General features: G+C 49.6%; 1 protein-coding gene across 7 annotated transcripts in view; it reads left to right on the top strand.

Moving 5' to 3' along the window:
* Ccdc33 (coiled-coil domain containing 33) overlaps positions 1–26859 on the top strand; it is a 98016-nt gene that overhangs the window by 7288 nt on the left and 63869 nt on the right. For all 7 annotated transcript variants that reach the window (XR_005870345.1, XR_005870342.1, XR_005870341.1 and 4 more), the window contains exon 3: positions 13682–13833. Coding sequence is in view for 1 of the 7 variants with exons in the window: in XM_040730127.1 (XP_040586061.1) it covers positions 13682–13833 (152 nt within the window). In the remaining 6 variants the exon portion in view is untranslated. The remainder of the gene's footprint in view (positions 1–13681; positions 13834–26859) is intronic.

Below are 26859 nucleotides of genomic sequence, written 5' to 3'. Positions count from 1 at the left end.
AGAGAGAGAGAGAGAGAGAGAGAGAGAGAGAGAGAGAGAGAGAGAGAGAGAGAGAGAGAGAGAATGTATGTGTGAGTGACAGAGAGAATGTGTGTGTAAGTGAGTGAGAGAATGTGTGTGCGAATGAGTGTGTGTGAGAGAGACAGAGAGAGTAGAATGGAGTTGGGGAGATGAAGAGCAGGGGGTGCCTGCTTCTGAAGTCCTCCTAACGAGCCCAGCCCCAAATCCAGGGAAATGTGGGCCCCCCTCATCTCCAGAGGTCACCTTCACGGATGTTTAGGCTCACAGGAACACACATGCACATAGTGTTTATAGGTGTGCAAAAACACATCCCGTCCTCTCACAAAGGCACGCTCACAAGAAAAACACGTGAGGGAAGCACACATGCCTCCACATCTAGACCCACGAACACGCCTCCTGGCCTCATCTCTGCACAAATCCCCAAGCACAGTCTCTCCCAAGTGACTAAGAGGCTCAGGGACATGGCATGTGTGATGTATGAGGTGAGATTAAGGCGTGGTGTGAAACTGGTATTTAATACAACTCTGACAGCAGATGTGGACTGGCAGCAGGGAAAGCTGGCAGCCTGGTTGCTTTGGTCTCAGTGAGGGCTGCCCTCCCAGGCAGGGCTCAGCACAGCCACCCTCAGTCAGGGTTGAGTTTGCAAAGTTTCAGGGTCAGCGGAGGTCCAGGCCAGCAGAGAACAGTCCCTTTTCCAGGATAAAAGGAGCATACATATGGGTGTCCTTCCTCCATTTGGATCCTACAGCCTGCCTTGTGTTACTGTGGTCCAACCTCACTTGACATAGGAGGTATCCATTCATTCATCCACACATCCATTCATCCGTTCTATTCATTTGTGTGTCCAGCCCTTGGGGAAATGCCCCAGTAGGCACAGAGAGGAAACAGGAGGCACTAACAGTGACTTTCCAAACCCACAATATCTACAAGTGAACCCCAAGGACTCAGATGATTGCAGAAAAGCGACTGTTGAAGGATTCAGAAGACTAGAGCTTTGAACCTCAGACCCCCAGCTCTATCCAAACAGCTACAACTCAAATGGAGTCACTGGCCTTCTTGAGCCCCACAGTCCTCAGCCAGACAATGGGCACAGTGAAGTCTATCAATGAGGAGGGTGTGAGACCTGCACGGTGTAAAACCCCTCACAGACATCAGGGAGATGGTTGAACCTTGCCTTAAGACCAATGAGGCAGAAGAGAGAGGGTTCTAATGGAGCATGGAGCACTCGGAAAGAACAATGCAGAGGCAGGATGGAGCTGGGCAAGGGACTGACTGGTAAGGAGAAATCAGGAAACAGAACTGTAGGGATGATAAGGGGATCAAGAGGAGATGGTGGCGCGTCCATGGGCTCTGGGATTTCTGTCTTGGAAGCTACTCTGAGTAAGACTAACAAAGGCAGAACTAGACCTCACTTGGGCATCCACAAAGCCCATTCGAGCAGCAATTCTCAGCCTTCCTATTGCTGCAACCCTTTAATACAGTTCCTCACATTGAGGTGATCCCGAACCATAAAATTATTTCATTGCTACTTCATAACTGTACTTTTGCTACTGTTACCGATCATAATGCAAATATATGATGTGCAGAATATCTGATATGTGATCCCTGTGAAAGTATCGTTCAACCCAAGGAGTTGCAACCTACAGGTTGAGAACCACTTTAGAGTATCACCTTGGTCTTAGAAAGTCGGTAGGGTGACCTTGACATTACTCATTTTCTGTGGAGGGAACTAAGCCTTGGAGGAGGCAAGGTCCTGCAGAGTCAGCTGCAAAGGCCGAGCTGGAATCCTGCTCTCCATAGCATGTTCCAGACTTTCTGCTCTAGTAGTCAGCACCAGGGTAGGGGTGAGGGTATGACCAGCTGCACTGTGCCCAGACAGACTCACAATTTACAAGCTCTTACCTCAGTTCCTTGGAAGGGAGCCCTAATAGTGCACTTTCTTGGTTCCTGGGACAGGATCATAAGGAAGTAGTTTGCTTCTTGGTGGCATGATATAATACGATATGATATATTTTATTATATTATATGTCATATCAAGAGCAGCCAAGACAGGCTACCCAGTGTTCAGCTGGGTGGTTTGAGAGCAAGGCTGGAGTGTAGTTGGGCTTGTCAGTGTGCAGAGTTCAGGACAAACCTTGGGGCCCACTAGAATTGACTCATGAGACTTCGAAGTGTATAAAAATCTGAGCGCATGAGTAAACCCTCCGATACGTGCGCTGCCTGAAGAATGATGGTGTTTATGCCAACCAACTGCCACAGCCAGATTTCAGACTTGAGTTCCAATTTACTGCCTCCTACTGTTCCTAAGGGAGTCATGTCACTTCTCTGACTGTTTCCTCATCTGTAGAAGAGCCACAATGCCTCCCTCACAAGATTATTGTGAAGATCAAGTGACATGCTGGTGCCCCTGTAGTCCAGGAAGGCTTCTTGGAAGAGACAGGATCCCCTAAACTCCTCAAAAATAGACAACTTGGAAGGTCCCCTGGATTCAGCTCTGAAGGCGGGAGGATCCACACACCTGTCACCTGCAGGAGACAGGGAGGCAGGCTTGTTGATCCCTGACTCTGAGCCAAGCCTGGCCTCTTAGAACTTTCAGGAAGACAAGAGCGACACAGAGATTACTAAGTTATTGGGTACAGGAGGGAACACAAATTGGCTGTCTCTGAGAAAGCTAAAGAAACAGAAGAGAAAAGATACTGTTGCCCTTGGTTTCCTGAGAATTGGTTCCAAAACCCCTTAAAAGCCCAGATCTGTAGATGCCCAAGTTCTTTATATAAAATGGCAGTGTTTGCATAGAACCTGTACAATCTTTCTGTTTAATAATAATAATAGTTATTATTATTATTGTTGCTATTATTAAGAGATAGGGCTGGCCTCAAATTTGTGATCCTCCTGTCTCAGCCTCCTAAGTGTTTGGATTACAGGAGTGTGCAACTGCACTTGGTTCTTCCTATATACTTTAATTCCTCTCTGGAGTTCTTATTGTACCTAATGCAAAGCAGGTGCAATGAAGGTGGTTTACTGTATTGTTTGGAGTCAAAAAGTCTACAAATTCAATGCAGATGCAGTTATATTTTATTATTCTTTAGGTGCCACAATCAAACCCAGGCCATAAGCATAACAAGCACGCCAACTTTAGGAACTATTTTTCCCAAAGTTTTTAAATATATATTTAATTATACAGTATACATCTAATGTATTTTAATCCAAGGTTGATTGAATCAGAGAACGTGGAGCTCACATATGTGGAGGCAGACTGTACTGAGTCAGGGCAGTAAATAGGGAGGTAGGTAACGGAAAGTTCTATTTCTGCTGACCTTCGGCTGTGGGACTTCACCTGTGCAGCCCCATTCCTGGGTCATAAGGACTGGGGAAGACGCCCTGACAGAGTGTAGATCAATTGTGAAGCACTTAGGAGTATATAGCAAGAGCTCAAGATGCTGGCATCCTTAGGCAGGCTTCAGAAACAAGGCTGGAGGCTATATTCTAGGCAGAGGACAGCTGCACAAAGACATGGGGCTTGGGAGATGGTGGCTTCTTTGGGGGACTTGGAGACTACTGGGGAGGTGGTGAACTAGGGGCCGGTGAGGATCTGGTCATGGTGTCCCGCCCTCCCCCAGCCGAAAGCTTGCCAGGCTCATTGCAGGCCGAATGGTGCTAAGACCCTTGGGTGAGCATGGCGAATTTAGACATTATTTTAATCTTCCTTTTAGAACATAATTGCTTTCTGTCTCCTGGTGTTCCTGAAGAGACTTCCCTCCCATCGAGATGGCTTTCTAGGCTCCTCTCTCTGCCAGGAGACAAGACAGCTGGGCCAGCTCCGTGCTGCATTAATACACTGCAAATGTGATTTCATGGCCTCAAATCAGATTAGGGCCAAAGGCTCTGCTCTCTAGTGAAGGCAGCAGGCAACATGGGCAGGAGTAGCTAGTGCTGAGCTGGAGGTCTGAGAGAGAGCCATTCCAGGCCCAGGCTGCCTGAACAAGCAGCTTCCTATAACTGCAGCTCCTCAGGGCATCTGTCTTATTCCAGCTGCTGTGCCAGACTTAAGACTGGTCCTGAGGTGGGTGCTCCAGGTTTTAATGCCCCACTATTCCCAGGTTACCTATAGGCACTTCAGTAAGGGAGGATGCTGTGGTGAATACAAATTCTTCAGCATGGCTTCAATATTCTCAACCTCCTCCTCCTTTTCATCCCCATCTTCCTCCTCCTCCTCCTCCTCCTTCTCTTCCTCTCCCTCCTTCTCCTCCTCCTCTTAACATGTAACCAAGCATAGGCTTAAGCATGTTATATAGCCAAGGACGACCTCGAACTTCCTATTCTCCTTGACTTTACCTCCTAAGTGCTGGGATTGCAGGCATGCGGCACCATGCCCAGTTTTATGCAGTGTTGGGGACAGCGCTGTGTGTGCTAGGTGAACACTACCAACTGAGCTACATTCCCAGCCCCAGTCTCCTTGTGTTTAAAATGAGAACTACAGGACCAGGCATTGTGGCACACACCTATAATCCCAGCACTCAGGAATCAGTGGCAAGAGAAGCACCACAAGTTCAAGGCCAACCTAGACTACATAGGGAGTTCTAGGCCAGTCAGGGCTGCATAGCAAATACTTGTCTCAAAACAACAACAAATAAATAGGAACTATAGGGTGGATTAATCTATGCACAAAGTTCATAGAACTATTCTGTGACCTAGGTTTCCATTAAATGTTAATCACTCTTCTGATATTTACAAATGTTGTCTACTCTTGTGGGGTGAACGGCACCAGGGGGCACCACACTACAGAAACAGACATCACTATCCCAGGCTAATGTAGAGGAGGGGAGGGAATCATTCGATGCCGATGTCACTCCTCACTCGCCAAGCACCTACCAGATACAAACTTAGTGCTGTGCTGTCTCCTGAGACATAGCTTCCCCAGGCATGGTTCCTGCCCTCAAGGAAGACAGACCCTGTACTAGAGAAGTAAATCGCAGATCATGAGCTCTGGTAGGGGATGTCTATGGGTGGTGGGTCTGACATAATTAAGTGGGATCTGGGGTCTGGTTTCAGGGAATATTCGGTGGTGGATAACTGTCTATGACTTCAGCTGGGGACGAACTATGAGACAGACAGAGCAGCGTATCTACAGTCCCCAAGGCTGAAGAGACCATCACCTACTCAGGGGAGGCTGGAGCATAGGTGTGAAACGGGGATGGAGGGAGGAAAGATGGACATTCTTGGGGCATACAGGCCAGACTGGCAGAAACGTTGGGGCTGAAAGCTCACAGAAATATACTGAAGACTGGTTGATCTGCAAAATCCTCCTACTGAACAGACACCCTCCACCTTGGCAGGGCACCTGCCACCTCTGGCCCTTACTAATGGAAGGGAGTAGGGGGTAGATTCCTCGCTTACCCTTTATTCAATCGCTTGTTAACGAGTTATCGATTCTTTTAAAAGAAAAATGTTCAAAAGCCACGCTGCATCTTTAGCAAAGTGATTTATGAGTTGACAGTGGGACCTGAGCTGCCTTAGATGGGGGCTCTGGTTACTCAACACTGAGAAGAATCTTCCAACAGGGCAATCAATCAATGTGCCTGCTAAGCATATGGAAGCAGGACTAGCCAGCATGAATACCACTCTCTCTGAGGTCGCCCCTGTGTCTGCAGGACACAAAGCCAGGGCACGGGGCTCTCTATCACATAACTGGTAGAAACAAGAGGGAAACCTTCTCCAGGTTGTCCGGTTCCTCCTGGCCCTCATTCTCTTGTGGAATACTCTCTGTTCCCCTTCATGGACTCAGCCAGCACAGCTACTTAGCTGATGAGGACACTGAGGTTACTAAAGTCAAAATGACTGCAGCAAACCAGGGCTGAAGGTGGGCCCCACAGATTCCAAGACAGCATGCATCTTGTAGCTAAAGTCTTTCCTACTCGCTTGCTAGTCCTGGGGACTAGAGTCACTAGAACTAAGGTCATAAGACATAGCTACAGAAACTGTCACAAAAATGGCCTGGAACAAAACATAAACACACCCAGATTCAGCCCAGTTGTCGTTTGCCGAGGTCCCCTTTGCATACTAAGGGACTGAAAGGAGACAGAAGCAGTCTCCTAGACCCTCCACTGTTAACTGTGGCCTACATAGCCAATAGGTCCTGTCACTACAGCCTTCATCTACGGGGCTTGGCCAAAACTGGACCAGGGACACGTTAATACTACCAGTCACAGCTCAGAAATCCTGAGCCTACCTTCTGGGGGCAGGAGCAAATGCTCTGATACTGTAGGGTAGTAGAGGCCTTCTCCAGATGCCATGCCACTCTGTTCAGATGAGCCTCCAGGACAGTTTGCTCTTTTTTGATGCCATCATCTAGCTGCACAGTCACTGAGCCATCTGCCCACCCCATTCAAAAGGCTACCGAGAGCTGAGGGGTGGTTCAATAGCAGAGGGCTTGCCTACCGTGACCTAAGGTCAGTCCCCAGCACAGAACAGTAACAATGGAAACAACCCACAGATATTCATGTCTGGCCTTAACCCTGTCCATGTTACCCTGATTTCAAAAGAAAAGTAATGAGAATGCAAGCCTTTCTCCAAAATGGAAGGGATAAGCTGCAGGGCTCGCCCGCAGACCATGCTCACAGACTTTCCAGCCAGCAGGCCTGGATTCAAATCCCAGCTGTATCTTCAGAGCAGGGTGAACTTGGGCAGGTCTATTTCCTCAGAGCACCTACTCCTCATTGGATAGGGAGAGTGACAAGGGTTATTTCAAGGATCATAACATGAAGCTTAACTGAGACAGTGTATGTAAAGCTGCTGGCAGGAACACCCACTCAGTATGTGTTCATTAGATGCTGGGGTGTGTGAAGGTGCCAGGGGGGGGGTGATGACGGCGGGGATTGTAGGGTGTCAGGTGCGAGCACAGGCCTACAAGAAGGGCTCACATAGCAGCTGCCTCGGGTTTAAGACGAACAAGATGGGGTTGTCATATCAAGCAACCTTGTGACCCCAGGCTTGAAGAACAAGAGTTGGGAACATGGAATCAGCCCCAAGGGCAGCTTTCTGGGACAGCAGCCTGAGTGGATTTGGGTGCCGAGATGAAGTTCCCTAGATCCTGGTGGGCACCTCAAGGAAGCTCAACCCAACTAGAGCCTAATGTAGTCATCGCTGAGTATCACCTACTGAGGCACAGAGCAGAAAAAAAGAATCTAGGGTACAAATGAGAGGCACCTCGGTCTCAGGCCAGAGGTGAGTTCTCTTACTGCACCTGGGCCTCACCCCACCTAAGATGGCCAGAGTGTTCAGGATCCACCTACCACTGTTTCCCAGTGCTGATTCCAGATGCATGCAACTGTGCCGATTTTACATGGGATCTGAACTCAGGTCCTTTTGGTCACAAGGCAAGCATTTTATCGACTAAGCCATCTCCCCATTCCTGTGTTTATTGCTAGGCAGAAAGAAGAAAAGTACCTAAAGAGGCTAGATGGCTATGATTCAAGAGAAACTGAACTTTATTGTGACTTCTCTGAGGACAGTGATGGGGTCTCCTAGGCTGTGATGGGAACTACCAGGGAGTGGGCGCACAGAGCGGTGGGCCAGTCACAGGCATCAGGGACAGGAAAGCAGGGACTGGGGACAGCAGGCAATTCTAAGGAAAGAGAAGAGGGCTTCTGACTCCACCCTGCTGTATTGCATCTGTGTGACTGATTCTGCCCTGTGATGTCATACAGTGTTGCCTAGGTGATCAGGCTGAATGGAAAACTCTGTACTTTCCCAGGACTAGGCAGAACAAGGATCACCCCACTTCACCTCCCTGAGGGTGCCAGGAATCAATCCCCTAACTCCCTGCTTAGCTGGCCATGTCCCAAACACCCCCAAGCACCTCCACCCACAAAACCTCTCACTTCTGAGAAAGATCCAGATTGCATACACCCACTCACACTTCCCCTACCCAGTCCAAACCCCAAAGCCAGTGTGTGGCACCCATGGGACCACACTGACAGGCAAAGACTCAAGGCCCCTGGGCCAGCTGTCTGGCATCTGCTAAGACCAGGTACTGACACTGACCCTCAAGACCGATAAGTGAACACTCCTGCCCCCAAGAGGATGGGAGGACAAAAGACAAAGGTGAGCTTGGGGCAGAGTCTGTAACAGCTGTTCTCTGATGGTGACAAACGTGTTCCTTCTCTGGGCTTCAGTCACTGCTGTGAAATGAGAGTGGTTCTTTAGATGCTCTGTTCTCTGAGGCGCTCAGAGATGAAACAGTGTTCTCAAAGATGCCTGTAGACTTGGCCTGCGCTTGCCTGAGAGCCGGCTGATGTTGCTCACAGACCACCCGTGATCTGTGGTTGTATGGATCTCTCTTCTCTCCTCATCCTTGCCTTCACCTTGAACACGAATCTTTTTGTTTTGTTGTTTTTGTTTTTCAGGATAGGCTTTCTCTGTGTAGCTTTGTAGACCAGGCTAACCTGTAACCCACAGAGATCCGCCTGCCTCTGCCTCCCGGAGTGCTGGGATTAAAGGCGTGCGCCACCACAGTCTGGCTGAATGCAAATCTTGACCTTCTGCAAAGGGATTTGGGGGGAGTCTGTTTTGATCACTGTTGTTTCCCCAGCACTCAGCATAGTGCACAGGACAGAATGGGTGCTCAATACAGAGTTGCGGAAGGGCAGCAAGAACCTACCAGCGGGACCAGAGCTGTGAAATGCCAACAGTTCAACACCAGGGCTCGCTTACTTTGCACCAACTACACCTGTGACTGCATCACTTACCTATAAGGACAGACCAGAGGCAGTGGATGCATGCTAAGGACCCTCCCTACAATATCATGTACTCTATCTCTTTGATGTGCATATATGTGCATGTTCAGGTGTGTGTGCACATGTTCATGCGTGGGGACTAGAGGCAAACATCAAGGGTCTTCCCTTATCATTCCCCCTTGTACGTTTTGAGTCAGGGTCTCTCTTTAAACCCGGAGCTCACCGATTGGCTAGACTGGCTGGCCAGTGATATCCAGAGATCTAGGATGCCTTTCTAAATCCCTCACTCTGACTGTAGGCATCACAGAGTCAGGCTGCCAAGTTGCCCAGCTTTTATGTGGGTGCTGGGGATCTGAATTCTGTTCCTCATGCTTGTTTTTTTTTGGAGGGTTGCCCTTTTTATTTTCTTGTTTCTTACCGTATACCTAGTGTTCAGAACAATGCCTGGCATATAGTAGGTGCTCAATAAAGTTGTGCTGGCAAGCACTTTACCCACTGAGCCACGCCCAGACCCCTCATTTCACTTCTTTTGCCATTCCTCAGCTCATGACTTCTTCCCCCTGGGGTAGTATTTCTAAATTTTAGTGACCTTTGTTCATTAAATATTAATCCTGTTTATTTATGCAACTTTTCTCTTGTCATATTTTTTTTCTTTTTTCCCTTTGCTTTCTGACACAGGGTCTCACTATGTGCCCCTAAGTTGGCCCAGACATCAATATGTAGACCAGACAAGCCTTCAGATTTGTGGAGATCCTCCTTTCTGTGCATCCTAAGTGATAGGATCACAGGCATGAGCCACCAAGCCTGGTTATAATTTACACTGTAAGGCCCCGAACACAAGGGCCTTATGCAGGCCAGGCAGGCTCTCTACCTGTGAGCTATCTCCACGGCTTGAACTTTTAAAATCTGTAGTCAAACCTATTGGTTATCTTCCCTATGCTGTCTGATTTTTAAGTTTGTTTTCTGTGATGCCGAGGACCCAGCCTGGGGCATTGTACATGCTCAGTACATGCTCTCCTGAGCCCTGTGCCTCAGCCCTGGGTCATCATGTGAAAAGACGCTCTTGTGTCAGCCATTTCAACTTCTTACTATTTCCAGTCAACCCTGAGACTGTAAGCCCTAGAGGGAGGCATAGTAATCCAGGAAATGAGTCTGCATGAAGAAGCATGAAAACCGTGTCGAGGCCACATATCCTGAGTCCTTCTCCTCAATATAAAGGGGCCTCACTCGCTATCCTAGTGCCCAGGCAAGGTTGGTCATCAAAGCTAGAAGGACTGTGAAGAACTGTTTCTGTTGTTGTTGTTGTTGTTGTTGTTGTTGTTGGTGGTGGTGGTGTGTGTGTGTGTGTGTGTGTGTGTGTGTAGAGTTCAGAGGATAACTTTTAGGACCAGTGTTCTACCTTGTTCTGAAGCAGGATCTCTCTTATAGTTTCTGCCCATCCCACATGCCAGGGTAGTGACTTGTGAGTTTCTGGGCAGTTTTCTGGTTTCCATCTCTCATCTTGCCTCAGCAGTGTTAAGATAACAGATGTACGACATCTCACCTGACTTTTTCTATGGGTTATAAGGACCTGGCCCAGGTTGTCCGGGTTAGGCAGCTGCTGAGTCAGCTCAGTGGCTGGAGAGACCATTTCTTTCATCTTTTCTAATTTTGTATTTAAATTAGAATCAAGTTTGTTTTACATGTCAATCCCAGTTCCCTCTCCTTCCCCTTCTCCTCTGCCTCCAACTGACCTCCTATCCCATCCCCTTTCTGCTTCCCAGGGAGGTTGAGGCCTTCCATGGAGGATCTTCAGTCTGTCATATCCTTTGGAGCAGGGCCTAGGCCCTCCCCTGTATGTCTAAGCTGAGAGGATATCCTGTGTGGAATGGGCTCCCAAAGTCCATTCATGTGCTAGGGATAAATACTGATCTACTACCAGAGGCCCCATAGATTGCCAAGGGAGAGACAATTGTTAGACCCAACATCCACCAGAGTCTAGTAATTTGCCCAAATGGCATATCAGAGTCACAAGACCCTCTCAGGCCACCATCCCTCTTGAGGACCCAGCATAGCCTCTTCGGTTTGTGTGCTGTCAATGTGGACCCTTCTAGAAGAGGAAGATAGGCTTCTTAGCTTTCCAGATTGCTGGAAGAGCAGATAGGATGGAGTGAGCCTCGGTTCACCCTTCTCCCTGGAAGAACCACCTGGATCCTGCTGAAGCTGTGGTTTGTCTGCTGCTGGTCCCATTGCCTACTCATACCCCTCTCCTTCCTCACACCTCCAATACTGCCCCAAACAACGAGCATGCTGGGATTCCCAAGGACATCTGCTGGCTGCTCCTGGCTTGTAGAGGACAGTTTTATTTGCATGGATGGACAAGACGTTGGAATTAGCAGCTTCCAAGGCTGCCCAGAGCCCAATTCTAAGGGGTGTCTGAGGGAACTCTGCTTAGAAACTGGCGGACTTTGTGCTTTCCACCACCCCTGTGGTCTGTGAGACTGCAGTCTGCTGATTTCTGTATCTTAACAGCATTGTATGAGTGAGTGGGAGTGGGGCCTGAGAGACTGTGATGAGCATGGAGTTCTGCTCTCATGGAAAAGGTTTCTCTGTCCAGGGTCGGCATCTTCACTCTGATTCCCTCCTCACCATAATTATCTATCTGTCTGTCTGTCTGTCTGTCTATCTTACACACACACACACACACACACACACACACACACACACACACACACATTTCTCCACAAATTCTTCAGTGTGATCAGGGGCAGAGGCAGGCAGAACACATTGGTCCTGATGCAAGGACACCAGGAGGAAGGAAAGAGGCAAGGTGAAGGTTGGCAGCCCTGGCTCATCACGTGTCTGCCCCCTACAGGCCGTGCGTTGGGCCCAGCCTCCCAGGTCCTCAGTCCAGCGTGTCCATGGGGTACATGCCTGCAGACCTCACCAGGAGATGCCTGCCTAGCAGCTGGCCTCCAGCACACAAGCAACTTCTGCACTCTATTTCCTGGAAGACTGTCTTGAGAGGGAGGCATGGAGGAGATAAAGAAGGAAGGCCCCCAATCCCTGGAGCAGGCAGAGGCCTGGTGGCCTCCAGGGCTGTCAAGGAGTCATGGGAACCTTAGACAACTGTCATGGGAAGGGGCCCTTACTTCTGTGGCCCCAGGGTGCTCATAGCAGGCTTGTGTCCTCCTGGCAGCAAGAATGTCCATCTGTCCTTACAAAGGACATCATTCAGCTCTCCTAGCCTAACTTCATGGAACCTTAGACACACAAAGCCCTGGAAAAGCTAGACCAAAAATATTCTAGACTGGTGTGCAGGGAAACAGGCTCTGAGAGAGAGCATCTCAGAAGGGACAAAGGTGCTATGACCTAGGTCTCGTGGCTTGCAGCTGCTGTCACTCCTATATCAGAATACAGGCAAGCAAAACTGCTGGATCTAAGGGAGGCAGTGGTCTGTGAATACTCCCCCCCCCTCCATCTAGCAGGCCCCGCCCCTCCACCCACCCTTGCCATGCAGCAGGAGGGCCCAACTCTCATCAACACCTCTGCAGATGGTGACAGATCCTGCTGGGTCCTGGGGGTGGGGGAGCGGGTTCACTCCTCAGTCATAGGCAGAGGAGGAGTCTCTGCAGAGCTGGCATGTCTAGGGCTGGGAAGCCCTGTTCTCACCTCCTAATGAGACAACTTGTTAGGCAGGGACCACAGCCTGCAGTGGGTGAGGGTTGTGGCAGAGAAGCGAGGCTTGGGGTCTTCAGGAAAGAGCTGCCCTGGTGAAGGGAATAATACCAGCACCAGGACAAAGGCTGAGGGGCCCTGGGGATAAATAAGGGAGTTGTGGCTCCTGCTGTGGTCACCCCTACAGTACCATGGCGCTGAGAATCTAGTTAAGTAGCATGCATTAATGTTTCCAGGGCTAAGTCATGCTCTTTCATTTTTCCTGTGCCAGCAGGCAGGAGAATGGAGCAGAGTGATGGTTCCTGTCTGGCCCCAGCCCTCGCTGCCCCATAGGATGGATATGAGATGGCACAAGTGGCCTGAGGTGAAGGTATAGGGAAGAAGAAAGGTGGCAGTCACTAGGACCTGAGGAGAAGGTGGCTTTGAGGAGTTAGAGCAGAGGCACCTGCAGAAGCTTACGGAGGGACTGTCCTTACAGCTAAGGTGGGCTGACCACTGCTGCTACAGGGGACACACCAAAGGCTAGGAAGAAGCAAGAGAGACCCTGAACGATAGGCAGTATATGAGACAGAGGTAGGAAAATATGGCTTCATAGGCTATTGTTGTGTAGTTCAGGAAGCAGGGCAGTGTTACAGAGAAGAAAAGTACTGGCAGGAATAGACAGCCAGGCCTAGCCAGCCTACAGCCCACGTGCTGTGTCCAGCCTCCTGCAGTCAAGCCTCTGTGAGCACAGTCCGGCACAAAGTAATAGACTTACTTAAACATACAGTTGGGTTTTTTAGCTTTATTATTTGTAGTTTATCTACTATTATTGTGTATGTGTGAGTACAGGGCATGCATGTGGAGAGAAGAAAGCTACTTTAGAAGTCAGTTTTCTCTTTCCACCATGGGTTTCTGGAATCTACCTCAGGTCATCAGGCTTACACAGCAAGGGGCGAGCCAACTCACTGACCCAGTTGCTGTTTTACACGAAGGTCTCATGTGAGCCAGGCTGGCCTCACACTGGAGGAGCTGAAGATGACCCTGAACTTCTTTCTGGTTCTTCTGGTCCTCCTTCCTCTACCTCCTGAGGGTTGGGATTATAAGTGTGCACCACCATCGGCAGTTCTTAGGAAATTTCTTCCTGATTTTTGCTTTGTAAGTAATATGTGGTTTCCTAGCCAAAATCACAATGTCAAAGGCTCCCAAGTGCTTAGCAGAGGTGATGGGTGATGGAAGAGAGAAGTTTTCTATCAGAAGAGTCCACTCAGCCCCGGCTCTCCCCACAGGTTCCTGAAGAACCAGGGGACCCCCAGGATCCAGATCCTGACACCAACTACCTGGCTCCCAGTAATAAGGAGACTATTGTGATCACTCTGCATGGAGCTACCAACTTGCCTGCCAGCAAGGATGGCTCTGACCCATGGCCCTATGTGGTGGTGTAAGTAACTGTGGAAGCCGGGGTGGGGTGGGTCTGTGAACAGAAAGCATCTGATGAATATTTGGAAACTGAGCTCCTGAAGGGACTGTGGTACCCAGAGACGTCATACTAAGGCTGTGAGGTAATTGCTGTCAGGGCTGAGCAGGGCCTGACCTTACAAGTGCAAGGCCCTTGTCTATAGTGCCTATGCTGGGCTCAGTGTGGGGTGGGGATGGTCAGGGGAAACGTTATAAGCACAGATCTGACTTCCAGGGCATCTCAAGTTTGTCCTAGGGAAAAAATTGATGTAAGGACACATACTTAGAAATGGAAACAGCACTTCTAAGAAGGGAATGGGCTCGTGAACTGGAAAGGCAAACATGGAGAAACTCAGGTCATCACCATCTACTGGACATTTACGTCTCACCTTATATAGGGTGGGCTTTCTTCCTGGAATGCTGTTTGTTCCATGAAGTCTGGGTGGGGAATTGCCTTCTAGTCTTTCTCTGCCAACTGGCTCTTCCACTACTTTAATCTTTATGCAGCTTTCTGAAGTCCTTCCTTGCTCTCCTGTCACAGAAAGACTTGGAGTCTGCCTCTCCTGGATTTTGGGGACCCAAGAGGTGTGCTGCTTTTAGTCACCCTCTGAGGGTCCTTGCCTCTCCCTAATCATTTCTGCCATGGGAGTTCTACTCCTTTAATGCATCTCTGTCTGTCTGTCTGTCTGTCTGTCTGTCTGTCTGTTTGTCTCTCTCTCTCTCTCTCTCTCTCTGCATACTTGTTATTCAACCTGGTGGCCAGGGCCCGCCATGCCACATCTGCTGCTCCTCAAAGAGCATATGAAGTAACACCGCACAGCCAGCCAGCTTTCCCTCTGGAGGGAAACTAGCATTGTGCTAGCATGGGGACTTTTGGCTTCTGTGACCTCCTACAGTTCTACCTGACACCTCCCTGCCTGCACCCCTGCCTGTAGCAGACACTTCCTGCCCACACCTTTGGAGAATGCCTGCCCCAGCCCACTAAATCTTCACCTTCCTTACACCTCCTCCTCCAGGCAGCCAGAGAGATCTACCAGAGTAGATCCCCTAGCATTGGCAACACGTGTGTTTCACGTCTGTGCCCAGAACTGAGGCTTCTTGCAGACCCCCGGTCTCATTCTGCATTTCTCCAACAGTGCACCCAACATGGTCCCAGACTAATGGTCCAAGGATGCAAAGCTTGGCCTAGATGACAAGCAGCCCTTCTCACATCCCCTCCCCCACAAGGCACAGAGGGTGCTGAAGAACAACAGGTGGAGCTTTTGCCTGGTTTGCCCAGGAAAACCCCACCCGCCCCAGCCCAGCTTCTTGCCCTCCCCTCCCCCAACCCCATTTCTTAACCAGAGAAGGACAGGTGGCTGAAAGCTGGCTTGGCGGGAGGCTGGTTTCTATTGGGAATGTCCCTCAGCTTCTCAGCTATTTCCATAAACCAATTATCACTGATCATCTCAGGAGATTGAGGCCCTGCTTGTCACCAGTCCAGCCTGGGATGTGGAGGGGAGGGTAGCTGGATGGCTGTGTTGCTCCAAGACCCCTGCACCATCACCCTGTTGCCATAGGAACACGCGAGGGAGGGGAGTCTAGGGACCGTGAGCCTGGATGGGACTGTAAAGAGCTGAGAACATCCTAGTCCCTCTGACCCTACGGCACAGCATGTAGGACAGAAAGTGGAAGGCTTATATTCCTACTCCCCTTTTCATGATGGGAGCAGGGCCTGTGCCAGGCTACAGCCTGGTCCCAGAGCTCCAAGCTGAGCTGCCAGCAGCTCCAAGTGGTGCTAATGAGATGCAAATGAAAAGGGGAAGGGAGGGCTTCTGGGAATGAAGGCCCAGCTGCCAGGACCCAGAGATGGCTTTCAGTGCTAACCCCCAGTTCCAGGTAGGAAACCCAAAGGGAGGACCAAGAACTCACAGGCCCTAGAGTTGGGTCCCAGACCCTAGAACAAATTTGATGTCTTCCCCTGTCTGACTACAATATAGGACAACAAAGCATGCAGTGAGAAAGTCCACTGAAGTCTTTTCTCATATGGGTATTTCAATGTGTGTGCTTTTTAATTATAAACATTTGAATGTAAAATCTGAAGCTGTTAAGCTCTAGAAGTAAACAGTTTTCCCTAGGATCCTTACATTGGTCTTGGCAATGATTTTTTTAAAATTTGACATCAAAAGTATAAGCAATGAAAGCAAAATAAACAAGTGGGTGACGAGAAGCTGAAAAGCCCTGTGCAGCAAAGGAAAACCACCACTGACTTGAAAAAGCAGAGTGGCCTAAAACACGTGCAAACCACACATATAATGAGGAGTCGATGCCCAGAGCATATGGAGAGCTTACACTCCCCAGTACCAGAAAATCAACTTGATTTTAAAAGGGCCCTGCTATGATAACATACACCTTTGATCCCAGCTACAGGAAGGCAGAAGCAAGCAGATCTCCGGCAGTTCAATGCAGTCTGGTCTACAAAGTGAGTATCAGGACAGTCTGCAATACACAGTGAGACCCTTTCTCAAAGCAAAGAACTAGAAACAGGCAAAGAAGGCTGGAAGTATAGCTATGGTAGAGGGCTGGCCTAACATATGCCAAGCCCTGGGTTTGTTCCCCAGCACCACACAAACTTAGCATGATGGTACACACCTGTAATGTCAGCACTTTGTCACTGAGGAAGAGCAGAAGTTCAAGGTCATCATCTTGGCTGCATAGTGAATTCAAGGCTAGCCCACGTTGCGTGAAAATGTCAAAAAGAAAAAGCATACAGTTGGGTGACAGGTGTAGGAAAAGGTACTCAATGCTACTAATCACCACAGATAGATATTCACTAGTCACCACAAATATTCAAATCAGAACTTGAAGGCCATTCCACCCATACCTCTTAAGTTGGCTGTTATCAGAAAGACAAGACGTATCCAGCACTGGGGCATTTGAGATGACTCAAGGTAAAAGTGTTTGTCACCAAGACTGACACCCTGAGTTCAAGCCTGGAACCCACATATACAGGAAAGAACAGATTCCCACAAGTTGTTCTCTGACTACACATACACCACGGCATGTGTGACACTCTGCCACATGAACACTAAGGTATATAAAATTAATTAATATTAATTAAATGTAATAAAAATTGCAAATATTGGTGAGGATGTGGAAAGAAGGAAGTCTCTCTTATGGCTAGAAATGCAAATTCACACAGTAGAAAACATTGTGGAAACTCCTCAAACATTAAAAACAGGATTAGCATAGATCTATCAATCCTACATCTGTATACATATCCAAAGGAAAGGAAGTCAGTGTCATGACGCAATATCTGCATTCCTGTATTGTTATAACATCATCACATGAAGATAGGGAATGAACATAAACATCTGACCATCAATGAATGGGTAAATAACACACACACACACACACACACACACACACACACACACACACCATACGTAACTTCCTCTAACATGGAAGATACAATGCTAAGTGAAATAAGCCAGGCATAGAAAGACAAATGCCACATTATTTCTTTTAATGTAGAATCTCATTGAACTTACAAAACAGAGAGTTAAAGAGTAGTGCCAGGGTCTAGGGAAGGAGAAAATAGGGAGATGTCAGAGTCCAAACATCCATGTATAAGGAGAATGCATTTGGGAACCTACTATAACTAATATTATATTGTAAAGTTTAAATGCAGTGAGTCTTAAGCATCCCCACCACATACACACAAAAGGATAACTGTGAAGGGGTGGATGTGTTAGCTTGATTACATGGTATCGTTCATCGTAGGTAAATATGTCAAATCCTGGTGCACACTTCTAATACATAGTATTTTTACTTTTCAATTATACCTCAATAAGGCCAGAATATACACATGCATTCATATATAACATCTTACTCCAAGCACTTTCACCATGTTTTCTGGTGTCCTGAGTCTAGTCATCCATCTTGGCTTACAGCACTCTGCCTGTCCACGCTGGCTCACCTCAGATCAGGGTGGAGACCCTGGGGTCCTTGTCTCAAACTCCTTCTGTGTCTTCAGCTTTATTGCTTTCCTAACAGGCAGATTTATAGTTGAGGTGGTAGACTGGGGGCATGAAGCCCCAGACTACTCTCTCATCTGTTTCACTAGCAGGAGCTGCAAAGGATTCAGGCTACTTCACCCCTCTGTAGACACGAGCCCCATCCAGTCCAGCTACCACAGCTGTCTAGCCCAACAGGTCCAGTTACTTGTTTTATGATTCTGCCCGTCTCTATTCAAGCCACCTTCCAATCTCACCCACTACCCCAGGGCAATAATTCTGTCTTGAGTCCCTTGTGGGCACTGTATCTCAACTACATCCGAGGGCATCTGGTTTGTGTGGTCTCCCAAGAGCACTAGCCTCTGGTGACCACTCACTGTCCTTACAGCCTTTTCTTCTCTTGACTTCCAAGATGCCCTGGCTCCCAATTCCTCTCTGGCTCCTCATGTCTGCTACATAGAACTACCTGTTGACTCACTTTAGTTTCCTCCAAGGTCGCACATTCCTAGTGTCCTCTATGCCACCTCGTGCCCCATCCTGGCATGAGGAATTACATCCTGACCCATTCACCCTGTGTCTAAGAGCACCAAAGCCCACCCCCACCTTGTGTCTTGAATTTGGCCATGTCTCTCTACCACCCAGCAGGCCACTGTTGTATTCCCACCTGCTCTAGATACATCCAATCTTGCCCCTTTGCCAACTTCCTTCTAAGGTAGGTTTCTCTTTGCTATTGTAGCATCAGAGTATCTAAGTGACCCCACGGCTCCTTGCTGTTCCCAGGATAAAGAGAACTCCAGGTTCACCATGGTTGAGTCTTCGCCCGTTGGCTCTTCCAGCTTCCCAACAGCATGGCCCTCTTTTCTATTTTCACTCCAGACATAATGGGCATCGTCTAGTTCTTAAGGAAACACTGTCCCTCCCTCCCCAAGCCTTTGCACTCCTCTTCCAACCTCACCTCCTCCAAGAAGAGACCCCTGATCTCCCGGCCAGAATCTCCCCACTGCATGCCTCCAAGGTATTATAGACTTCCACAGTGATAGAGTTCTGCCTTTATGTGATTATTCACTTGCTGTTCATCAGGTCCCACTGATTCTAAGAGCAGCCACAGGTTCTTTTACTCACTGTTCTTTCCTCATTACAAAACCTATGGAATGTAGGAAACTGGAAGCTAGTAACTGATAAATGAATGGATGGATGGATAGGTGGATGGGTGTGATGCTGTTCTTACTTGCTATGTGACTTTGGGGAAGTTGCTTCACCTCTCCATTCCTGAATGCCTCAGTGGGAAGGTTTAAACAGCCTTGAAGATGGTAGAATTGAGAAATGGGCAATACTGGCAGGTCTAGCACAAAACACAGAGTAAGGAGTCCCCAGCCAGCACTCACACTGGGCACATGAAACACACCAGAAAAAAAAGCCACAGGACAATAGAAAGAAGTCAAACTGGGGACAGGAAGACCCAGAGTCTGGCCCACTGCCCCTGCTTCCAGTGTGACAGCCTTCCAGTCCCTGACATTCAAAGTCTCAGACTTTCCATGGACCAGGATATGAGCACTGGTCTCCATGCTGGTACAGGTCTGGTGGGTTGGCTTGTTCTCTAGCCTGGGAAACTCTGTTCTTTAGTGCTCTAGCTGTATTGCACAAGGCAGACTCCACACCCATGGCTGCTGGGCCAGTGCCCAAGCCCCAGGTCTCCCCTATCTTGTCTGGTGTCCAGCACCTATCTCCCAGCCTGGCACAGAGAGACCTGTCAGTCACAGCCCAGCAGGGACCAGAAAGACAGTGGTCCTGACAGGTGGGGGTACCCCACTGGGCCGGATGGGGGAGCACCAGGAGATGGCCTGTGGATTCTGACCCCTGGCCAAAGTCTAGGGAAGGACTGCCAGTGCTGGCAGCTGCTGCCTTGGCTGCCTGCTGCCCTGGGCTGATGAGTGGGGCAGAGCCGACCTGGGTGGTTCCTTTGTGCATGTGACCAGCCCTGGCTTAGCTGAGCTGAGGGTGAGAAACAGGTCAGGAGCAGACAGTCACAGTCAGGAGTGAGCCCTGACCCTGGTCCACACTGAGCCTGGTCTTGGTCACAAATAGCTCTGCCCTTGTGACTAATTGGAAAGGACATTGGAATTAGTAATGGTTCCAGTAGGAATTAGAGTTAAAGAACTGCATGTTGGAGGCAAATATGACCAGAGAGTGCGTGGGTTTCACATTTCATCTTACGTAGGGACATCTTGCAGCTCAGAGAATTTCTAGGATCCTTGAGGTCACACAGTAAATAGGTCCTCAAATGAAGATCCAGGATTCCAAATTCCAAAATCCTTTCTATCTCCTGTTTGAACTGATCTTTTATGCAGTAGTTTCTACTCTTAGAAGAGGAATGTTAACATCAAGGCCCCTAACAGCCTTCCAAAGTGATGCAGTGACCAGACTGGAGACCCAGCCTGTGCTCTGAACCTACCCACCCTGCCAGAGTAGTCAAGGGGACACAGAGGGCAAAATCTGAGCAGAGAAGATAGAAAACCAGGATGACTCAGAGGTGGCCTGTGTCTCAGGACCATAGGGTTGAGCTTAGCAAAACTTACTCTAATAGTGACCATACTTGAGGGACAGTTCCAGGAAAAAAGTGACCCCCCATGTAACTTAGTCCTGTTTTAAGCTTACCAGCAATCCAGTTCCCCATACACTCCTAACAGCGGGCCCTGGGAGGGAAGTAATTGTGTCTTCTGGAAGTAATCAAGAAAGCTGAGGCCCTGGAAAGTGAAGGGCTGAACTGAGGCAATTGGCTGGCCATGGAACGGAGCAGATAAAGATGACAATTCCCATCTGACCAGGCATTGGCAGCGCACACCTTTGATCCCAGCACTCAAAAGGCAGAGGCAGGCGGATCTCTGTGAGTTTGAGGTCAGCCTGTTCTACAGAGTAAGTTCCAGGACAGTCTCCAAAGCTACACAGAGAAATCCTATCTCAGGGAAAAAAATCTGACCCACTGAGTCTAGTAGAGATCAAGGCTCCTTGTCTTCCATAAGGATGCCCCTGGGGAAAAGACAAGGCTGGGGAGCAGATCCTGGGTGGGCCCTGGGACTCCATCATCCTGTAAGGCACCAGGCCTGTAGCCCAATTTCCTGCCCACACCTGCTCCATATGGTTTCACTCTCGAGGCTCAGAGCCTCCAAGTTTTTGTTCTGTGAGAGCCTCCCTATGTCTCAGAGCTGTAAACACAGCTGGTGTCAATGGTGGAGGTGGGGCTGGCCTGGGACACCCCCACCCCAGCCAGACTGTAGTTACAAGCAGTTTTTCCAGATGTTCCTCCATCGGCGCAGCACAAGGGCCCTGAGGTCTCAGACTGAAATGAGCATTCAACCCCTGACAGTATGAGCTTCTCTGGGGCACCAGACTCCCGAGAAACAGCCCAGAGGGTGACGCTGCCCAACAGAAGCAAGCATGCTTGGGGCAAGGGTGAGTAACAGGGCAGAGAGGGCTCTTTCTGGACTCCATGGCACACGGTGCATAGGCCCCAGAGCTTTTCACTGAGCATGTGCAGAGCTCCTACCAGGATACTGCCTCCCCAGACACCATGGACATCTGGGAGCTTGGACTTTCCTGTTAACTTTGCCCGACTTCCCTCTGCCCCATCTGGGGCCTTGTGGGCTTCAGAAACAGGTGTCTCATGGCATCGTGGGTAGCAAAGAGGCCAAAAAGGGAGGCCAACTCCCAGTTCAGCTTCACCTGCCCTTGTCTCCTCCCTGCATCCGTCACCCTCCACTTAGCCACTCAGCTCCCTTCAGAAGGGGCTTCACTAACAATGATAAAGTTCACACCTTTGGGGCCAGACCGGTGACGTAACCCTGAGGTCACTGGTGTGTGATGTAATAGGGTGTAGCAAAGCCTGCCAAAGCCAAGGGCCCTGGCTGCCTCAGAGCACCCCCACCCCCACAACTACCTCTGATGTCTGGTTTGGGGGAGTTGGGGACTGTCTACACTGTTGAACTCCAGATTTCCATGTGAAACCCAGGGCTTGCAATACAGGTGAAACAGCCCTGGTCAGCTAGAATCTTCAGTGGTCCCTCATAGCTGTCCTCTCCCCACTCAGCCCAGACTCGATGCCACATCCTGCTTTGCAGGCTGGTGGTCTCCTTCCGGGAGAGTGACTTTGCCCCTTGGCTTGTGTGAACAAGCATGGCCTCTTCTTGAGGTCTCCCTTCTTCTCATTTCCGGGATGGCCAGATTCCCCTACCTGCCTCTGGCCATTCCTCTGGTGTCCGTACCTGCAAATACTGCTTCCAGTTCCATCGTGGCCTCTTCTATGCACCCCTTCTCTCCTTGCAGTCTCTTCCACCCCAGGCACCCTCACACTGCACCCTGAAAGCCCCAGAAGCCCTGGATCCAGTTTGTGCCTCTCCACAGCCCTGTGCGTGGACTGCAGGCAGATCCGCCTTACCCTAGGTAGTACCATGAGCTGCAGAGTGGTGCAGGAAATGTTTAAGGGACACATCTGAATCCATAGCTGTGAGCCAGGAGCCAAGACTCAGACCAACAACTGTGCACCTGCACCCAAATCCACCTCCTCTGACCTTCAGGGGGACCAGCCTGAAATCCACAGAAAGCTGTGGGGTTTATCTCTGGAGAGGATAAAGGGTAAAATTCCACTCTGATCCCACAGATAAGGGCTAAGAGGATGGCAGGGGGAGGAGGGGCCGCTAGGTATGACCCCATCTTCCCAGGCATCTTGAGACCTGAGGACAGTGCTCTGGGTGCTGTGAAGGTGTTGGAGGGATGTGATTGAAAAACCAGCTTAGAGCTGTGGCTGGGATGGTCCTGTCCATGTGCCTAGCAAAACCAGAGCCAAGATCAAGCTATGAGGCCTTGTGACAACAGAGAGGTCAGGATCTGGGATGGACCCCTGATAGGTCCCATCCCTGTGGCAGGCTTTGCTTGCACCATCTTTAAGGATATTCTCCTGGGACAGCCCTTGGAATCTGAACTTGCCCTCTGCCTCCAGGGCAGAACTGAGAGCTGATGGAGCTCAGGCAGGGTCTCAGTGTCCGAGCCAAGGATGCCCAGCACAGCTCCAGAAAGAGCTGCTTCCATGTGCCTCTCACCAGTCGTCCCTTGTCCTCGTCCACACTCGGTGGGGACCCACTGACCAAGGCTGGGAGATGAGAGAGATATGAGCACCTGAGGTGGTCAGTCAGGTCCCTGCTCCTGAAGTCATGGTATACATGGGAGGAAGGAGCTGTTAAGGTGACACTGTCCCAATTCACTCCACAGTCTTCCCAGAGAACATCTTAATAGGCTCTAGTCCCCAGCATTTGGGCAAGGAGATACCCCAGACCTCAGAATAATGAATCTGAACATTCAGGAAGAATTTTGAATCTGGGAAGTTCACCCCAGTGTCTGGCCTGGATTCCTTCTGTGCTAAGCCTGCTTACAAAGGCAAGGGGGAGCTAGAAGAGTGGCTAGTTATTGATTGATCTGTTGAGAAGATCTCAAGACATGAGACCTTCTAAAGTTGCCTCACTCAGACCCACAACTTGTCACAGGGACAGTCATCTGCCCACACAGGGTTTTGGTACCACGCTATCCTAAGAAGGTGGCTTTTGAGAGCCTCACCAATGGTAACCCTGGATGAATGCCCCTGAGGCTCACAGGCGAGGCAGGCAGCCCACTGTCTTTGGCCTGGTGCTATATCTGGTCTCAGATCATCTTTGGGAAATAGGAACTTTCCCTTTCCAGAAGAGAGAGGGTACGACATTAAGTTTACCCCAGACATGGCATTCTGTGAACCACAGTTCCCTCTTGAACCATGTGAAAAGATCCATACAGCTGACTGAGCTCCAAAAAGGGATGACGTCCCCACCGCATCAAGGGTTCCTCTAAGAACAGCTGAAGTGGAAAGGAATGAGATGGAGAGGCAGCGTCTCATTTTTTTGTTTGTTTTTGCTTTTATTTTGTTTTGTTTTGCTTTTTAAGACAGGGTCTTACTATGGAGCCCTGGGTGGTCTAGGACTTGCTATATATATATACAAGACTGGCCACAAACTTATGGCAATCTTCTCCTTCCAAATGTGGAATCACAGGGCTGCACACCCAGCCTGAACTTTGAAGAGTCTGGGCTTATCCAGATTTCCTTTCTGTTTCCAAAACTAAGGCACTTCTTATAGATGGCAGAGTTAGTCTCCTGTTGGTAGGGGAACCCTGACCTCAGCTTATACTTTCCTAGCTCCAGAGTCAGCTGTCCTGTGGATGAAGGCTTTTCTAATTTGCTTCTGTGCTGCCATAAACACAGAAAAGAAAGGGTTTATTTCAGCTTACAGAGTACAGTCCATCAGGAGGGAAGCCAAGGCAGGAACTCAAGGCAGGCGCTTAAGCAGAAACCAATGGAAGAACGCTTCTTACTTTACTGGTTTGCTTTCTCTGTCTTGTTCAGCTACATTTCTTTTATAATCCAGGCCCACCTGCCCAAGGATGACACCACCCACAGTGGGCTGGGCCCCCCTATATCAGTTAGCAATCAAGAAAGTGCTCCATAGACCAAACCGATGGAGGAGATTCCTGAGTTAAGATTCCCTCTTCCCAGGTATGTCTAAGTTTATGTCGAGTTGAAAAAGACTAACCAGCACAAGGCCCACCAGGTGCTTTGTAAAGCCATCAGCAATTAGTGATGGCACATTAGTCTGTAATTAATCAATGAAACTCAGGGTGAGAGCCCATTACTTTGCAGAAGATAACAGCTCTCCATTTATGCCCTAAAGTGACAGACTCTGCTTAGCCTGGAGCCCACAAGGACTTGAACGGCATTGAAGCCAGAGGAGGGATGCATGAAATTGGATTGAAATGAGAAAGGATGAGAAGGGGCTTTGGATGGGATTCTAGCTGCCTCAGATCAGTCCCTCTCCCTGGCCACAGCTTCTTGCCCAGTAGTTCTGCGTGGCTTAGCTGAGGCCAGAGGAGTCAGCCTGTTCCCTTCCCCATGTGACCTCAGAGGCCCCTGAAGGTGAGCCTGGAATAAAGAGAATGAAAAAGGAGTCATTCCAGAATCCCGAAAGCCTGACTGTCCAAGTCTCCTGTGACTTGCCAAGAGCCAGCTGCTGACCTCAGAAAGGGTCCTCTTTCTGGGGATATCCCTGCCTCCTCCATACATGCTAGCCATGGTAGGTAAGCTCAGACACAGGAATGTAACTATTGACCCACTCTGCAGAGGCTACCTCTGCAACTTCTACCCTTGTTGGGGAAGACTGACCTTGGGGAGAGGTCTTCAGACTGTTAAATGCCTTCCAGGAGGAAAGTAGACTTGAGACCTGGGAATCTGGCTGCCAGTTGCCTCCTAGAGGATGAGGAACCTGGTCTCCTTGACTCAGGGACGGACTTGAAGGAGCCTGGCATGGTGGGGGTTGCCTGGTCTTCTCAAGACAGGCCCAAGCACACGCCTGGCAGCCGACCTCAAGAACACCTAGTCTGAACATGTCTTCCCACCTCCCTCTAGGTTCTCCAGGAGAGCCATCAACAGAGGCACAGTGAGCCACTTTGAAGGCCTTTTGTCTGCCATTCACCCATCTAAAGATCTGTCCTTCCTTTAGCATCCTCAGTGCCTGCTTGAATGCCTCCCTTCCTGTGTTTCTGGGAACATAGCTGTGGTCCTACTCACCCTACTAAGAGCTCTCCAAGACTCCAGCAACCAGAACAGACTGAATTGGGACCCTTCCCTTTGTTTTGCTCTCCTTGTGGACTGTCCTGGGATAAGCGCAGGCCTCACTGTGCAGTTTGCTTCGAAGTTCTAAAAGAACTAGGAGGTCCAAAGAACTGCAGGGCAAATGGGGGGGGATAGGCTCAGATGGGACTAGAGGACAGCAGAGGCATCTGGAGGCTAGCAGTCAGGGAATAAGGACAGGGATGGAGCCGGTGAAGGGGCACCAGAGAGATGGCTCAGTCAGTAATGTGCTAGCCAAGCAAGCGTTAGGACCTGAGTTCAGATCAATCCCCAGCACCCATGTAAAAAAGTCATGCTGCCTGTAACCGAAGTGCTTGGGGTACAGACAGGAGGATGCCTTGTTGGTCAACTGTCTAGCCAAATCTTTTCTGAGAGATCCAGCCTCAGAAAAGATGGAGAGTGATATAGGAATGCCTACAGCCAGCTTCTAGCCTCCTTATACATGTTCATACTCTAACACGCACACACAAGCACGTACACACATCAGGGTGGAAAGAATGGGTATAGTGGGGCATACAAACTGAAACAATGTGTATATACACACATGCCTCTGTGGGGTGTGTGTGTGTGTGCTCCCCCAGCCTCCATCCATATCTGCTGATTTTCCACATCTTCAACCCCCGGCAGTAGCCCGTAAGAAGCAGGCACCACATTTTCCCTTAGTCATGACCTTGAAGGAATAAAAACAAGAAGCTTCTCACATCCTCCCACTCACAGCTGTGCTTGGACTTGTCCGCTCACACCATGCTGGGGTGAGAGCTTCAGGTAATGCAGACTTACAGGCCTGGAGTTTGTCAGACACACTCCTCTTGTACCCTGGGGGAGGTGTAGACCTTTGTAAGGGGGATGACATTTTCCTACAGTTTGGGGGCCCAAGGTAGCCGCTCCCCTCCTCTGCACCCAACCCCACCCCCCATCCTGCTGAGACTGAACTAGATCTGAGCCCTGAGAAACTAGGCACCAGTGTCTCTTGCTCCAGACTACAGCTGCCAGGCTGTTTAGCAAGGGCTGGCCTTTGGAGACTGGCAGGGAGGAGCCTTAAACCTTGGAGACAGATGAAAGGGATGCAGGTTTTAGAGTTCCTGGGCCCTGAGGTTGTACTGGGAGACCTGGCCTCCCTTAGAACCAGAGCTCCACCAGGTGCCAAGATTACAATGCAGGTTGGGCCTGGGAGTCAGGAGTCAGATGGTCCCCTACTTCCACTCTCCCCACCCCCAACTCCAGTTCTAGATTCTCATCAAGGTCCAAAGGAGTCAGTCAGCTGTGCCAGGAAAAGCCATTACCCAGACAGACTCCCCCACCTGCTAAAAGC

This window comes from Mesocricetus auratus, unplaced genomic scaffold (assembly GCF_017639785.1).
Source record: "Mesocricetus auratus isolate SY011 unplaced genomic scaffold, BCM_Maur_2.0 Super-Scaffold_100022, whole genome shotgun sequence".
NCBI classification, from domain to species: Eukaryota; Metazoa; Chordata; class Mammalia; order Rodentia; family Cricetidae; genus Mesocricetus; species Mesocricetus auratus.
Note: the sequence above shows the minus strand (reverse complement) of the source record. Positions and strands in the feature narration are given on the sequence as shown.